The sequence below is a fragment of the Vombatus ursinus genome, unplaced genomic scaffold (genome assembly GCF_900497805.2).
Source record: "Vombatus ursinus unplaced genomic scaffold, bare-nosed wombat genome assembly UNPS02014852.1, whole genome shotgun sequence".
In the NCBI taxonomy this organism is placed as follows: Eukaryota; Metazoa; Chordata; class Mammalia; order Diprotodontia; family Vombatidae; genus Vombatus; species Vombatus ursinus.
In genome coordinates this window covers 9,548,820-9,565,066 of record NW_020954630.1, presented here as the reverse complement: position 1 = coordinate 9,565,066, position 16,247 = coordinate 9,548,820, and the positions used below count along the sequence as shown (strand labels likewise).

At 38.3% G+C, this 16,247-nt stretch overlaps 1 protein-coding gene across 1 annotated transcript in view; it reads left to right on the top strand.

Moving 5' to 3' along the window:
- Positions 1–16,247, top strand: part of PTPRN2 (protein tyrosine phosphatase, receptor type N2) — a 1,506,109-nt gene that overhangs the window by 1,357,154 nt on the left and 132,708 nt on the right. The window contains exon 14 of the mRNA XM_027841109.1: positions 1,759–1,953. Coding sequence (XP_027696910.1) covers positions 1,759–1,953 — 195 coding nt within the window. The remainder of the gene's footprint in view (positions 1–1,758; positions 1,954–16,247) is intronic.

Genomic DNA, 16,247 nt, shown 5'->3' with positions numbered 1-16,247 from the left:
AAAGTCGTCATCTTTAAATGATCTGGAAGGCAATAAGCACTTGAAAATATATGGGTAAAATGAAAGTGCTAGGCAGTCGTAGCTTGGGTTTCATCTGATTTTCTTTCTTTTGCCCTTTTATTAAAGATCTTTTCCCTCACAGCAATATTTTCTTTTTTTTTCTAAAGTTCACCTATTTCCGTCTTTTATCCTCCTACTCCCCTGAGCCCACAATAATCTCCACTGCCACCAGTTGCTTTAACTGGAGGACTCAGAATTCATGTAGGATCCAAGCAACAGAAGGAGAGGCCCCTTCGTGAAGAACCTGGGTAAAGAAGTGCTTACTAATGAACAGGTGGAGAAGGGAAATTCAGCAGCATATAGGTATCTCACCCAGAGAGCTGTGCCTGAAGAGAAGATTTCTCTAAAGTGTCAGCTGGCATTACAAAGGTCTTTAATGGCAGGGAGAAGGAGAAGGGAAATGTGGAAGTGTTTTGTGATCTCTGGCTGTTGCCTTGGGGTGCTGAGACATCTTTTGATAGATGTCTCAGGTCAGATTCAGGTTGGTGGTATGACCTCCCGTTGGATGCCAGGATCCACTGCCACCAAGATTAGAAAAGGAGAAGGGGAGCATGGATGAATCAGTTCTTGAAGCAGTTTGCTTTTGAATGAATGTATTTTTAAATAATCTTTTCAAACTATTTTTTTTTAAAAAGTTTTCCTTTATCTGATGCTTTACTTTGCTGTCATTGGGTTACAATTATTTTCACAGGACAAAAGAAGCATGTTTATCCTGTCTTAATAATAGCAACAATAGCTAGCATGTACACGGGTGCTTTAAAGTCTACAAAGCACTTTACAAATATTAACTCGGTTCATCCTCACAACAGCACTATGGAGTAGATGTTATTATTTTCCCCATTTTGCAGATAAAAAACTGAGGCAGAGGAAGGTTAAGTAGCTTGAGGGGGGTGGGGAGGGAGTGGCACACAGCTAGTCTCTGAGGCAGGATTTTGAACTTGGGTCTTCTTGATTCTAAGTGGAAAACTGTAGCCACTGAGTCCTTTTGAGTACTTGAGATATGATCATTTGTTAGCCAGAGGCAAACAGCTTTCCAGAACCCCTCTTAAAGACAAGTAATCAGTAGCTAATATGTGCAAAAGATACATACTGATTAGTCATACTGTGCTACAGAGCCATTTTGGAATCATTTGTGGATATAAGACCCGTATCAAGCTTGCTTGAAGTGAAAAGACCCCTCCCTCTGATATAAGCAGTGAGTGGCAGAGCCAGTTAAACTCGGGACTTCTGACATTTCTTTCCTTCTCTGCTACCGTGTTCCTTCATTGGTAAATTATCAGGTTTACTAGGTGATCACTAAGGTTCCCCCCCACCCCAGCTCTAAATCTAGGCTCCCATGTAATCGGGGATCTATTAGGCAATTAGATCAAGATTTTTAAAACCTAGAAACTTAATGTATCTGACTGTTTGCTTAGACATTTCACCATTATCTTATGCAGTTACTGTTCTGTTTTGTTCTTTGTGATGCCATTGAATTGCTCCTATTTGTCACTTACTGTTTTAGGGGAGAGATTTTGGGGTTCATTTTTTCCTTTATCTTTTTTTTTTAGTCTATCACAAATCTCTTTTTTGGGGGGGGGTGCGTATTGGACCGCATAAAATGTTTCCCTTTTTTGTTCACTATGTCCAATCTTTTGTATTGTTCTTTTAATAAGAAAAAATATATAGCATTTATTCTTCTCTCTTCTTATGTTCTAGGAGCTATGCCGTCAGCGCATGGCTGTCAAGACATCTGATCACCCAGAGCCACTGCATACTTCCCGTATCAATAGTGTTTCATCACAGTTCAGCGATGGGCCCATCCCTAGTCCTTCTGCACGGAGCAGCACTTCTTCCTGGTCTGAAGAACCAGTCCAATCCAACATGGACATTTCCACCGGTCACATGATCTTGGTAAGGACGTCATTCTGTTCTGTCTATTGACCATGATTCTTTGGAAAGTCTTGGAGTCTGTCTTTCCACTGTGGAAAGCATAACAATAATAGCTAACATTTATATAGCACTCTCTATGTACCAGGCTGTGTGCTAAGTGCTTTATAATTAGTATCTCATTAGGTCCTCACAACAACCCTACGGGATTGGTGCTATTGTTATCGTCATTTTACAGATGAGGAAACTGAGGCAGAGGTTGAGTAGCTTGCCAAAGGTCACATAGCTAGTAGGCCAGATTTGAACTCAGGTCTTCCTGACTCCAGACTGGGAAGAAATTATAATCTTATAGTAAAATAAAGTGATTTTGGGAGGCAGGAGGGAGACAGGTGGAGAAAGAGAACATTTCAGTTCATCCCCATGTGTGTTTCCACTGTAATGCCTCTCAAACTGCCCCAGCAGCATTTTTATGTTTTAATAAACAGAGCTGGCCCGATTGATGATGGAATAAGGCTGATGAGCAACCTATGAAAAGTGTCAATGTCAGGGGTCTTTCTGCCTGTTGTCCTCCTTATTTAAGTGAATATGAATATGTATTTACAATTGAGTTTTTTTTTGCCATTCTTTGGCACAGAGAATTCAGCTCCCACATCCTTAATGATGTGTAAGTTTCTTTTATTGGTTATTTTGTTTTTAACCCTGATAACACATTAGAGCCTACTCTTTGTGATGCTTTTTTTTTAAGCTCTCTGACTAATAAGCAGCACTTGTTTTCTTCTCCTTCAATTCCCAACTCACCAAGAATCATTTGGGTAAATGAATGTCAGTCATAGGCTTCCCATAATTAAAAGTGAGACTGGGAAGAGTTGTGCAGTTTTAAGGCCCCTCCCTCTTTGTGCTAATGCTTTCCAGAATGTGGTTAGTACAAAACACTTTCCATTGTGATGAAAGTTCAGCCTGTCTTTCTCGGAGACATGTCTTTGCTGATTTCTGTCTTCCCAAGATGACTTTTGTTATTGAGACAGTGATATAAAAAGATACGTATGGATTGTTGCTTGATGCAAAATTAATTTCTAAGTTTATTAAGAGAGCTGTTCACAATTCAGCATATCTCACTGGCTGTCTTCAGTATATAGTAGAGCAATATATTCCTGAATTTTCCAGCTGGTGGAAGTTTTCCCATTTGTTGATTTTTAAAATGTAGCACAAAACCATCTCATTAAGTTCTTTTTCATGTCAGAGACTTCCTCCTGTTTAGATTGGCAGGGAGACAGAGAACTTTATTTTACTGTTTCATTGATATATCTTCTTACTCAGAGAGCTGAAAGAAGAGTTTTCCATTATACAAGTTAATTTCGGGAATCTCTAAACAGGTCCCATCAAGTTAACATGTGCTTGTGTATATTTCAGAAAGATTCTTTAGCAATGTAATAGATAACAAAAGAACAACTTAGACTGGTAGAAAAGAACCTCAGCCAACTGAAGAACTAAATTTTTTCTCCAAGTAGAACTCTGTTATTCTTCAGTTGTATTCAACTCTTCATGACCCCATTTTGGGTTTCCTTGGCAGAGATACTGGAGTGATTTGCCATTTCCTTCTCCAGCTTATTTTAAAGATGAAGAAACTGAGGCAAACAGGGTTAAGTGACTTGCCCAAGGTCACACGCCTAGTAAGTGTCTGAGGTCAGATTTGAACTCAGGAAGGTGAGTCTTCCTGACTCCAATCCCAGCACTCTATCCACTATGCCAACTAGTTGCCCAAGTAGAACTACACAAGGACTAGAGCAATATTAATCAAAATGACTTCCCCAATCCAGCTATGTGTCGGATTCTACCATAATTAACAACTATGGTAATTAGCAACACCCGCTCCGGGTAGTTTTCTGCAAGGTATCTTACTCCATCTGACATTAAGGTTGGGTCAACATGCACAGAAACCCAATGGCTCTGGACATTTTCTAACTATAAGTTTTGAGAAAATTGGTGAATCATTTACATAATAGCACGGTTAGAAGTGAGCTGAAAATTTGTCGGACTGTGAGTTACTGTTATCTATGAAAGTCAGAATGATTCTAATTCTAGAGATTGGTCACCAAATGTCATCATCATCATTATCATCATCTAACATTTAGGTTTTCATTAATTGGTTAATTAGTAAGGTTCTCAAAATACTTTATATATATTATCTCATTTGATCCTCACAATAACCCCAGGAGGAAAGTGTTAATATCTTTTACAAATAAGGAATCTGAGGCCAAAAGAGGTTAAGTGACATGCCCAGGATCATAGAATTAGTATCTGAGGTAAAATTCGAACTCAAGTCTTCCAACACTTTAGCCACTATAACAGCTATGTAAAACCTATCCTTACTCTCTCATTTCTCGTACTTCCATATCCACCAAATTTCCCACCTCACGAAAAATATATTCCCCTCTAGACAAAGAAAGACCCCAGTGATTCCAGGATATTTCACAAAGTAACAGAATTTCCCAGTTGGAAGAGACCTCAGTGGCCATCTAGTTCAATGCACAGCTTCAAAAGAATCTCTTCTACAAAGTGCCCAACAAGTGGTCAGCCAGAACTTGCTTGAAGACGTCAGGTGAGGGGAACCCACCACCTCCTGAGGCAACCTATTCCATTCTGAGATGGCTGTAATTGTTAGTAGATTTTATTATGTGTCAAGCTTAAGATGGCCTCTTTGTCCTCATTCTGGCTTGAAGGACCAAACAGAACAAATCTAATCCTTCTCCCATGTAACAACCTTTAAAATGTTTGAATACCACTGTAATGTTCTACATTAAATCTCTTCTCCAGGCTAAACATTCTCCAGTTCCTTTAACTGCACTTCTTAGGCATGAACTGTCCTTGATGAGAGGGAGTGTTAAATATATAACCTTCCACAATACATTAGGTATGTGAGGCAGGATTGTTAGCCTTTAATCAGGATTAATTTCTGTGTTGAATCAGAGATTGGAGTCAGGATTAGATTTAGTTTTCTTTCTCCACCTCAACCCTCAAATCTGAGCCTGTCATTTTTCAGAAAAGGGAACTCCCATTGTGTAAACTTCTTTCCACTGGTTGAGTTCAACAAGTCTTGGAAAATTGCCTTGGAAAATTCACCATACGTGAAGAGGTTATATGACTTGCCCCACGATCAAACAGCTAGTATTTGTCAAATGCAAGACTTGAACCTATATCTTCCCGACACCAAGGATGGCCCCCTTCTCATCATGCCCCACCGCCTGTTTCATTTTTTTTAATGAGGCTCAGTTTTTGAGTCTCTTTCTCTAGCATAATGTCTTTATGTTTACTTGACCCATGGTATAGGACCCCTTGTAGAATAAACTTCTCTCTCCAATGTCAATGTTCCTTCTATTATGGAAATGATGGGATTATTCTACAAATGTTCCTCAAGTTTGATATCTTTGAAGCTTCTGTTAATTCCCTACTTCTAACTCAAAGGGCTCAAGTCCTAATTTTTTTTTTCCCCAGCATAGAGAATGGTATTGTTTTATATAGCACACTCTAGGTAGGGTCCTTTTTCTTTTTGTCACTTAGGATTTGATTTGGCATCTAGAAAAATTGATAGTACCCAATTTTATATTCTGCATATTTCTGAGCACTAATTTCCTTTTTAACAAGTTATTATCTAGCATTTCTACAGCATTTTATGGAGTGCTTCCCATTAATTTTTATTAGCTAATTTTTATAAGATCTCACTGAAAGTGGGCATTTTAAGGTTGAAGATATTTCTGACCTAAACAGGTATATGGAAATTTATGTATAAAAGACTGGCCAATACAGTAAATAAGAAATACTAAAACCTTTCATGAAATTAATTGTCTGAATATATAATTTCACATTTAACTCTAAATTCATGCTGTTGATAATCTTAATAATAGATGACATTGATTTAGCACTTTTAAGTTTACAAATGCCTTTACATATACTATCTCAATTTGATCCTCTCTTCAGTCCTATAAGGAAGATACCATTACCCCAGTTTTGCAAAACTGGTAAACTGGTAAAACTGAGCTTCAAAAAAGGTAAACAAGCCAGCAGTATAAGACTAATTAATTAAGAAATATGCCTGAGCTATTTGGAAGGCATTTTAGTATTATAGGATGTATAACTGGAAGGGTCCATAGAGAGCATTTCAGCCAAGGGTTCTTAATCTCTTTGTGTCCTGGACCCCTTTGGCCATTTGGTGGAGCCTATGGACCCCTCCTCAGAATAATGTTCTTAAATTCATAAAATACATAGAATTACAAAGAAAACCAATTATATTGAAATGTGGTCATGAATTTTTTTAGAAATTAATGGATTCTAGATTAAGAATCCCTTATCTAGACCAACCCTCTCATTTTTTAGTTAAAAGGGAAGCCAATAAAGGTCAACAGTACCAACAGCATCATAGCTACAATTATATAGCACCTACTATGTGCCAGGCACAGTGGTCAGTGCTTTACAAATATTATTTCATTTGATCTTCACAACAACCCTGGAACAATAATAATGATGATGATGATGATGATGATGATGATGATGATGATGATGATGATGATGATGATGACGACGACGAAGATGGCTAACATATAGCACTTACTATTTGCCAGCCACTTTACAATCATTATCTCATCTGATCCTTATAACAAACCTGAAAGGAAGGAGCTATTATTATCCTCATTTTATAATTGAGGAAAACTAAGGTAAACAGAGGTTTTGACTTGCCCAGAATCACACAGCTAATAAGTATCTGAGGACAGATTTGAATTCAGGTCTTCCTAACTCAAGGCCCATGGTTCTATCCACTGAGCCACCTAGCCAGGTGCTGTTATTATGCCCCTTTTACAGTTGCAGAAACTGAGGCAAACAGAAGTTAAGTAACCTGCTCAAAGTCACACAGCTAGTAAATGTCTAAGAATGGATATAAAATCAAATCTTCTTGACTGCAGGCTCAAAGTCCTGTGACTTGTTTATGTTCACATAGGCAGTAAGTAGCAAAGGCAGGATTCAAACTCAGGTCTCTTTCAAACCCAACTTCCTTTTCATTTCCCTACACTACTATGGTTTTTGTTGCTGTTGGCACAGCCCATTGGAATGGATTCATGCTTCAGTACATCAGACAATCCATGATTTCAGTCAGTGGAGGTGTTTCTTCCAACAGTGCAAGTCTTGGTAGACTGTCTTTAAATGGGCATGACTAAAAAATTCATGACTCTGGAGGTGATCTAGTGATGGTCACATCTCTTTCAGCTGGTCTATGGATAGCATAGACAGTATAGTGTGTCTCCTCACTGGACCTGAAGTCTTTCCACCTTGTTTCTAATCTCTCCAAGCCTCTACTCCACCGGCTTTGTCTATGGGAACCTTAAGTGTTCTCCATGCCTTAACGGGGCATTAGAGGAGGTTGCTTAGACACATATGTGCAATTAGGACATCTTCACTAGCAAACGATAGCTATATCATAAAAGAAATTCTTAACTTTTTTTGTGTTATGGACCTCTTTTGTGGTTTGGTGAAAACTATAAATCTTTTCTCTAAATAATGTTCTTAAATGCATAGAATTAGAAAGGAAAAAATTATATTGAAATATGGTTATCAACATATCAAAAGCCAAAGTTGTAGACACCAAATTAAAACACCTCTTTATATAAAAATATAGACAGTGATGGACAATAGTTTCTATAACAATCAATGAAATCAAAACTTGCTCAACAAAACTTTGAGGCAATGGGATAGGTGTCAGTCTGGGAAATGGTGGATAAGATAACTGTTTAAAAGAAATGGTCAGAAAAGGAAAGCACAACTTTTGTTCAGTCAATTAATAAGCATTTATTAAGCAGCTACTATATACCAGGCTGCATATACTGAAGGCCTCCCCACTGGGTGCAGAAAAAGCCCTCATTAGTGTATTTACTCACAAATAAATGCTTTCTAGTCATTCAAGCTGGGTCATATTGATCATATTTAGGTACTATATTCACAGATGAATTTCCTTTTTCCCCAAGAGCAAGGAGATGAATAAAGTCAAAGTACTTGAACACAACTAGATCTTAATTGATTCATTCATTTTTACTTTTAGGGATGTGTCTCAATAGATAATCTATGTAAATGAGTTAATTTCTGGATTCCAATTGGGTCAGGAGGCTAGATAATGCAAATTATCCTACCCAGTTCTGAGAGTGTAAAATATTATTATGCTCATAGAGGTGTGACTAGGTGTATTGGTCCCATTACAGACACTCTACAGGTCTCTTTCTCTGCCAAGAAGATAAAAGTGAGCCTTGTAAAGGCAGCATAAGGAGTATGGAGTGGAGACAGAAAGGAAGGAAAGCGTGTTTGCTATGTTTTTAGATATTACCCAGTTGATGAATCAGAGTTGGCTATATTTTGAAGGATACCCTTAGAATTTTAAATGCTCTTAATAAATCAAAGAAATGGTGAGAGACCAGCCGAAGAAAATTTAATAGTAGCCAAGTGCAAAGCAGAACAACTCAAAAGAAGAGACATCATTAATACAGGTGACTGTTACTTTATTTAATAGGCACATTCCTTGAAAAGTCACATGTACAATGAGTTTTTGTAATTATAAATCATTTAAAATGTGCTAAAGAGCTCAATCTATAAAGGAATCCTATGGTGAATTTTAATGTAAATCAAATAATCACCCTCTAATTGATCAGCTGGGTAGATCTGTACTTTTCCATCAGGTCTGCTTAAAATTAGGGAACATTGGCATGAATTCAAGAGTGGTTGGCTTTGTGTGAATTTGGAAAGAAAGTCTAGGTGTTCCTGTGAACCACTGGTTGAATATGAGTCAGCTGTTTGACTAAAGGAGGAAAAGAATCCTACTTATACCCTCCCTCAAGTGAACATGATCCATAGACATATCAATATTTAGAAACCATTAGGTACCTTGTAAATTCCATTATGTTCAACATAAGGTAGAATACTGAGTCCGTGAATTCACCAACTGGGCATAGATTTTTCTTACAGAGTTTTATGGAGAAGATGGATTATCAATTTGGAAAACCAGGGTCTTAACAACACAATAATACTAACTAGAAACCTAGAAGGTAAATTAGTAAACTCCTATGCAGATTGAAGGTCATTCTTTTGATTCTATTATTCAAATATATGAAGCTACAGCATTGTAAATAATGATTAAGTGATGTTCTCTTGTCTACCAAAGATGGATAAGTTATCACTACCAAGGATGGGATAAGATAAAATGAGTTTAAACTAAAACATAAGGGATTTCAGTGACTGCTCTATGATAGCCTGGTACAGTCTTTCCACTTTTGCCAGGAGATACACATGCTGATCCCTTAGAGCTCCCCCAAACCCCAATTATTTAAGTAGCACATAGAGATTCAGTACTTTTTTTTAAGTAACTGTTCTCTCTGTTTTATTAACATTATATATGACCAGCTGACTCTTCAGGATTCTTTGATTCTTTGACCTGTGATCATTTCAGGGGTTTCATTATTTTCCATTGGTTATTTTCAGTTCAATTGAGCAAATGTTCCTGTTGTACCTACTGTAATGAAGGAACTATGCCCTTGTATTTCCTACCTACCTCTTGGGTGTGTTGCTTCACCATTTAACTTCAACTGCGTTGATTCTTAGTTTTTGAGAATGGTTCTCTACCATATGTGTTTGAATATGAGAATAATGCTACCTACTCACCAGTTATTTCTCTGACAGAGGAGAGAAAAGTATGGTGATCCCCTTGTGCCACCCATACCCACTTTCCCCGGTGCTGAATGATAGACACTTGAGAGATGCCTGGTCATGGGCTAAGCATATAGTCACTATTTCCATACAAAGCTAATTCATCTTAGGGAACAATTGTCATCGTCATACTGTGTGTCACCTACTAAGCCAATCACTTGCCTAGGTCTAACCAACTAAATTAACAAACCGTATTTTTATTGAGATAATATTTGTAAAGTACTTAGCACAATGCCTGGCACATAGTAGGCACCTAATAAATGGTTGTTTCCTTGCTTCTTGCTTATAATTGCTTACATGGGACTTGTTCATGAAGAAACAAGATTATATTGGATGGCTTTTCAGGCTTTATATTTATACTAATGTGTTCCATAAGTCAGACTTGAGGCAGTATATTTTTCCACTGATGTTATTGATCAACTTTTGAGTTGTAGGAGTGCTGTCTGACATTTAAGCCAAAGGGTTAGGGGGAGACCCTGTTAGAATTAGCATAAATTTTTTATTCCAAGTTCATTATTACATTCTAGATTTCAGATCTGACCTATCTTGCACTTTTTGGTAGATTACTTGCTTCTGAGTCTTTTTCCAGCTCTTTCTAGTTGGCAGGGCTACCCTTAAATAAATTGGCAGGAATTTGAAACTTTCAGGAGCTCTAAGACCTGCTTTCAGGCCTAGTGAAGCCACAGCAGACCTTCAGATGAAGAGGCAAATGTAATGAGAGTATAGAGGAGGATTTAGGATTAGGATGGCACGGTTGTGATTAGAGAAATGTAAAACTAGCTTTGGTGACCGTATGAGTTTTTGCTGGGTTATCAGCTTTGAGTTTAAGTTGTCATTTGTCTCAGAGGAGGAGGGGTAAGGAGTCCCTGGAAGGCAAATTTGAGTGAGACCTTCCAAGAAGGTCTTTGATCTACTTGGAATCTGTAACAGGGACCTGTATGCTAGAGATCATCCTATCTTTTTGGGGTTAGTTCAGACCTGTAGTACCCGTCCCAAGATTTCTTCAAAATGGAATGGATATTCTAGAAGCTTTCTGGCCCAAACCCACAATCTTGGAACCACTTCAATGATTTCAGAATCAATCCCAGAGCCTAGAGAAGTTGTGGGAAAATTCTTATAGCCAAGATTCATTCCTAATTGACAAAAATGCCCCAAATTTTGAGCTTCAATGGTCAACACTGATGAATACTAAAATACCCTACTAAGAGGAGAACTAAATATCATACCTTATTGAAGGTTTACTGTTAAATAAAGCTGCTATGTACTGAAGAGGTCATAACTAGGAATCATGAAACCTACGTTTTAGTCCTGGTGGTACCAAACTAATTAGATATATGTCCTTGGGCAAGTCACCATAACCTATCTATCCTAATATCATCTAATATAAAAATGAAAATTGGATAATAGGATCTATAAAGTTCCCTTTGGGCTCTAATATTCTTATTCTTTATACAAACAAAATTGCTTCTCATTTTTCACATCTTGCTCCTCTTTAAACTGAGTCGAAGGGTAAAGAGAGGAGTAGGTTTACTGATCCAAGTTCAAAGTAGGGTTTAAAAGTCATTCTTGCTTAAGTACACAAGTCCAACAACTTCTACAGACTATTGAGTGCAATTTTTGAGCATTTAAACCACATGCATCACACTCTTCATCAAGCATTTATTGAGCATGGCATTATAACAAGGATAATTTGGTCATTCCTACATTGCTTGAATGCCACAGACCAGCAAAGCATTAGATTGCAAATGAAAAATCTGCCCTTTTGATTGGGCAATGCTGCTATTGATTAAATCAGGTTAGGTTGTCTCAGGAGGGCAGAGAAAAAGCACTTCAGAAAAGTCATGTCATCGAATTACCCCAGGGCAGTGATGGGAGGTAACAAGTTAGAAGTCAAGCCAAGCAACCATCCACTTTTTTCCTATGTGTTAAACCTATCTCCTAGGATTTTGATGGGAAGTGCAATGTAATTTTAACTTTTAAAAGCAGAGACCTTGTAGAACTTATGAAGGTTCTGGAGCAGGTGTTATTAACCTTTTTTCTGCCATGGACTCTTTGGCAGTCTGTTGAAGCCTTAGGATCTCTTCTCAAAATAATTTATTTAAATGCATAAAATCAAATACATAGGTTTAAAAAGGAGATCAGTTATATTGAAGACCGTAGTCTGTAGAAAGGAAGGCTGAGATCATATGTGATCTGGTGGTAGGTCTAATAACTACTGAAGTAGTACTGGGCATAAATGATATTTCAAGATATCTACAACAACTGCAATATAATATGAAAATATTTGTAATTCCAATTGGTGATGAAGTCTTGCTACTTCTTAATAGTGCTGTGTTTTGTTGCCTGAATTCATGATTGAAGGAGATGTCAATTTCAGTTAGAGATTAATGAAAATAAAGATGTCATCTTTTTTTCACATCCAAGTTCATGGACCTCCTAAAATCTGTGGATCCCAGGTTAAGGACCTTTGTCTTAGGGGCTAGCCCCACCGGAAGGATGCTGCCTTTCAGCTTCTTTGATCCTAGAGGAGTCACAAATATGGAGGCAATACTCATTACTCCTGTTTTCTAGTGGCCAAAAACAATGGAAGGAAACCCTTTCCTTCCAGGGAAGGAAATCTTTCTGCAGTCTTTCCCAGGATAATCCTGAGGATAACAGCAAGAACAAAATTCTCCAAATTGGCCATGGGAACCAAAAAGTCTCTCTATCGCTGGCTTGCCACAGGCCTTGAAATTCTCACAAATTTTGTTATTCTTGGGGTTAAGGCATTGTGCCTTAGAGAGTTTTGTTCAAAATGCAAATGCATCACCTAGGAGGACTAACCCATTTAGACAGCCCACCAGCACCACATTATCTTTAGCAGCAGAGAGAGGAGTCCTAAGTAAATGGGACACTAGAGAAATAATGTTCAGGGTTGGAAGGTGGTGTCAGGGAAATGCAAGGGCTTAGAATGGCTTGGAACATGAGTACTCTCTAAGGGGGGCAAGTCTAATCAGGTAGTATATTTGGTGATTCTGGACAGCTTGGTGTCAGCATCTGAGGGCAATAAGGGAAAATGAAAAGGAAAACACCAAAATTAAGGAAGAGAAGCCTGTGAGGGTAAATTACCTAATTTACAATTTTGCATGGTTTCAGCCTTTACTGGTGATGTCCTCTATCAGCAATCCCAGTGGGTTGCTGAAAGCAAGACCTGAACCACACTCCAGATGCTTGGTGTCTGATTGCTTCTCCAGGCCCTGGGGTGATTCTAGAACTACCTCTGAGGCCCCAAGAGGCCTATTCACTTTTTGCTTAGGGCCACTCTTACTTGTAGATGATGGGATCTTCTATCTTCAATTTCAGTGGGCTACTGAAAACAGATGTTGGAGTATGTTTCAGCTCCTAACAGCTGTAGGGCCTCAGAGGACCTTCCTAGCAGCTTTTGGCAACTGTAAAAACTTGGTACCCCCTCCTTCTCAACTCCTGCCAGTCTGATACCCTCTGTCACTCCTGGGCACTTTGGTAGTTGTCTCATTGTTGACCCTCTATAAAGAAAGGGGTTTTTTTTATTTTTAAAGATAACTCAGTGGGCATTTTAGTGATTTTCTTTTAGTATTTTCTTCATTTTCTTTTTGAAGAAAAAGTGAAATGAGCTTTATCATTCAAAAAGTCAAAACAGGGTAGGCATTTTCCCCTGAAGACTCTTGCAAGCATCAGAAAATTATACCAGGTCATTTCTGCTTTGTAGATACTTATTCACTGGCACATACTGTTTCTGGGATTCTGGGAAATTCTGGGATTCTGGGACCAAAACCTGACTAGCCATTTTGCTGTTGCACAAGGCAGAATTAAACAAAGCCTCCCTCCTTCACAAGAACTAAACATGAATTCTGCAGTGCTCACTGCTTATAAGCTGGCTTTGATTTGCTATTCAAGCCCTGGGGAGAGTGATGATGATTCTGAGGATCTGTGAGAAGAGGATATGGGCAAGAATAAATTCTGATTTCAGAATCACAGAATCTCAGAGTTGAAAGAAACCTCAGAGGCAATCTGGTCCAGCCCATACCTTATTGAAATTCTTCTCTATGGCATCACTAAGAATTGGCCATCCTGCTTTTGCTTTAAGGGGGAACTCCGCCACTTCCTAAGGCAGCCCATTCCATTTTTGTCTCACGGTATTTGTCAGGAATTTAGTTCTTTACCTTGAGCCAAAGTTTGCCTCTCTGCTATTTCCATCCATTGTTCGAGTCCAATCCCTCTTTCATATGACAGCCCTTCAATTGCCTAAAGACAATTATCACGTCCTTCAGAAGTCTTTTTTTTTTCTCTCTAGGCAAAATAACTCCAATTCCTTTTACTGAGTATTACGTGGCATGTTCTCAAGTTCCTGCTCTGTAATGGTTGCCCTCTTTTTTTTTTAATAATGCTTTCCTGCTTATGAGAGTCCTCCCTGAAATATGTTACCTAGTACTGATCATATTGCTCCAATGCAATTTGAACAGGGTAGGATACATTGGGACTATCACCATTGTTTTGGATACCGTATTTGCTTTACTTAATGACTTTGCTTTTTTTGGCTGCCATCTGAGCTCGCCACCCTCTAAAGACCCCAGATATTTTTCAGATGAACTGATATCTAGCCTTGCCATCTACATATTTATAGTTGGGAAGCTGATTTTTTTTAAACTCAAGCGTAAGGTGTTACATTTACTCTGTAAGGTTCTAGCCTGTGTGAGATCTATTTTTGGGTCCTGAATCGGTTACCCCATATGTTAACCATGCTTCTCAGTTTTATGCTATCTTCCAACTTGGTGGGTATGCTATGTATGCCTTTATCTAAGTCTGTGATAAACGTTTTCAGATTCATTGTCTGAAAGCATAGCTACAGTTGATACAATAGAATGAATATTAGACTTTAATATTTTGCAGGACCTGCAGTTTTATTGGCATGGTACTTCCTCCTTTAAACCCAGGACACAATAATTCCATGCCAGCTCTAGTAAAATATTAGAAGGGGGAAGGAATTGAAATTATAACTTCCGGTGGGGTTCAGAGACCATCTTTTCTTCATGTTACCTGTTACCATGTGTAATCAGCATTTGGCTGTTTCTGAGTAACTACAGCCTCTTCCAAATAAAATTCCTTTCATAGAACTAGAGAATCTTAAAGTCAGAAGAGATCTCAGAAGTTATCTAATCCATTTCATACCCAAAGCATGAAACACATTCTGTAACACCCCAGACCTAGTACTCATCCAGTCTCCATCTGAAAGATTTCCAGAGGTGGGGAGCTCAACTTTCAAGAAAAGCTATTCTCCTTTTGGACATTTCTGATTTATTGGAAGGTTGTGTTTTTTTTTTCCTCTCATATCAAACTAAAGTCTGCCCCTTTGTAACTTTTCCCCATCAGTCCTAGTTCTTTCCTTTGGAACCAGGGAGACCAAATGTAACTCTTCTTTCACATGAAAGTCTAAACACAGCTCTCAAATTCCCTTAAGTCTTCCACTATACCAAACCTGCCTCCCATGACCTGATTTCAAGTCTCCCACCACACTGGTTGTTCTTCTTCAGATATTTTTTAACTTGTCGGGGTCTTTCCTAAAACCTAGTGCATAGAACTGAACATAATATTGCCTTTTTGAAAATATCTCGGAGCAGCGAGGGGGCACAGTATAGAGCACCAGCCCTGGATTCAGGAGGGCCTGAGTTCAAATCTGGCCTCAGACACATAACACTTACTAGCTGTGTGACCTTGGGCAAGTCACTTAACCCCATTGCCTAGCCAAAAGAACAAAGAAAAAAAAAGAAAATATCTTCAGCTCTTAGCATAGTGCTTGGCACATAGTAAGTACTTGTCTTGACTTGAGTCATACTAGGGCAGAGAACAGAAGGTCGATCACCTCCCTTGGTATAGACACTTTGCTTTTGTTAAAGCAGTCAATGATTGAATCAACTTTTCTTGCTGTTGACTTATTCCCCCCCCCCAAAAAAAATCCCCATTTCTTTTTTTAAAGGGGCTGCTAGGTGGTGCAATGGATAGAGCACTGGGCCTCTGGCCTCAGACACTAACTGTGTAAACTTGGGCAAGTCACTTAACCTCTGTTTTGCCATAAAAGTACCTACCTCCCAGGGTTGTTACAAAGATGAAAATGAGATAATATTTGTAAAGCACTTAGCACAGTGACTGTACATACTAGGTACTTAATGAATGCCAACTATTATTATTATCATTTTAATAGTAAGTGTTAGGTAGTCATTTTTTCTCCTACTTATACCTGGGAGGTTGACTTTCTTGAATGAAAATGTAAAACTTTACATTTATTCCTATTAAATTATATCTTACTAATTTAGCATATCTTTACAATTTAAGAACATTTTAGATCTCAGTCTTGACATTCAACATCTCTGTCAGCTCATCATCAACTACAAATGTGATAAACATGCCAAATATCCCTTTATCTAAGCCACCAATAAAAATACTTTTTGGAATATCCCCAATGGCAGAACCCTTTGGCACTACATTGGAGACCTCCCTCCAGTTGACATGAATCTCTTAATCACAGATCTTTGAGTCTCGTTATTCAACTGGTTTTAAACCTGCTT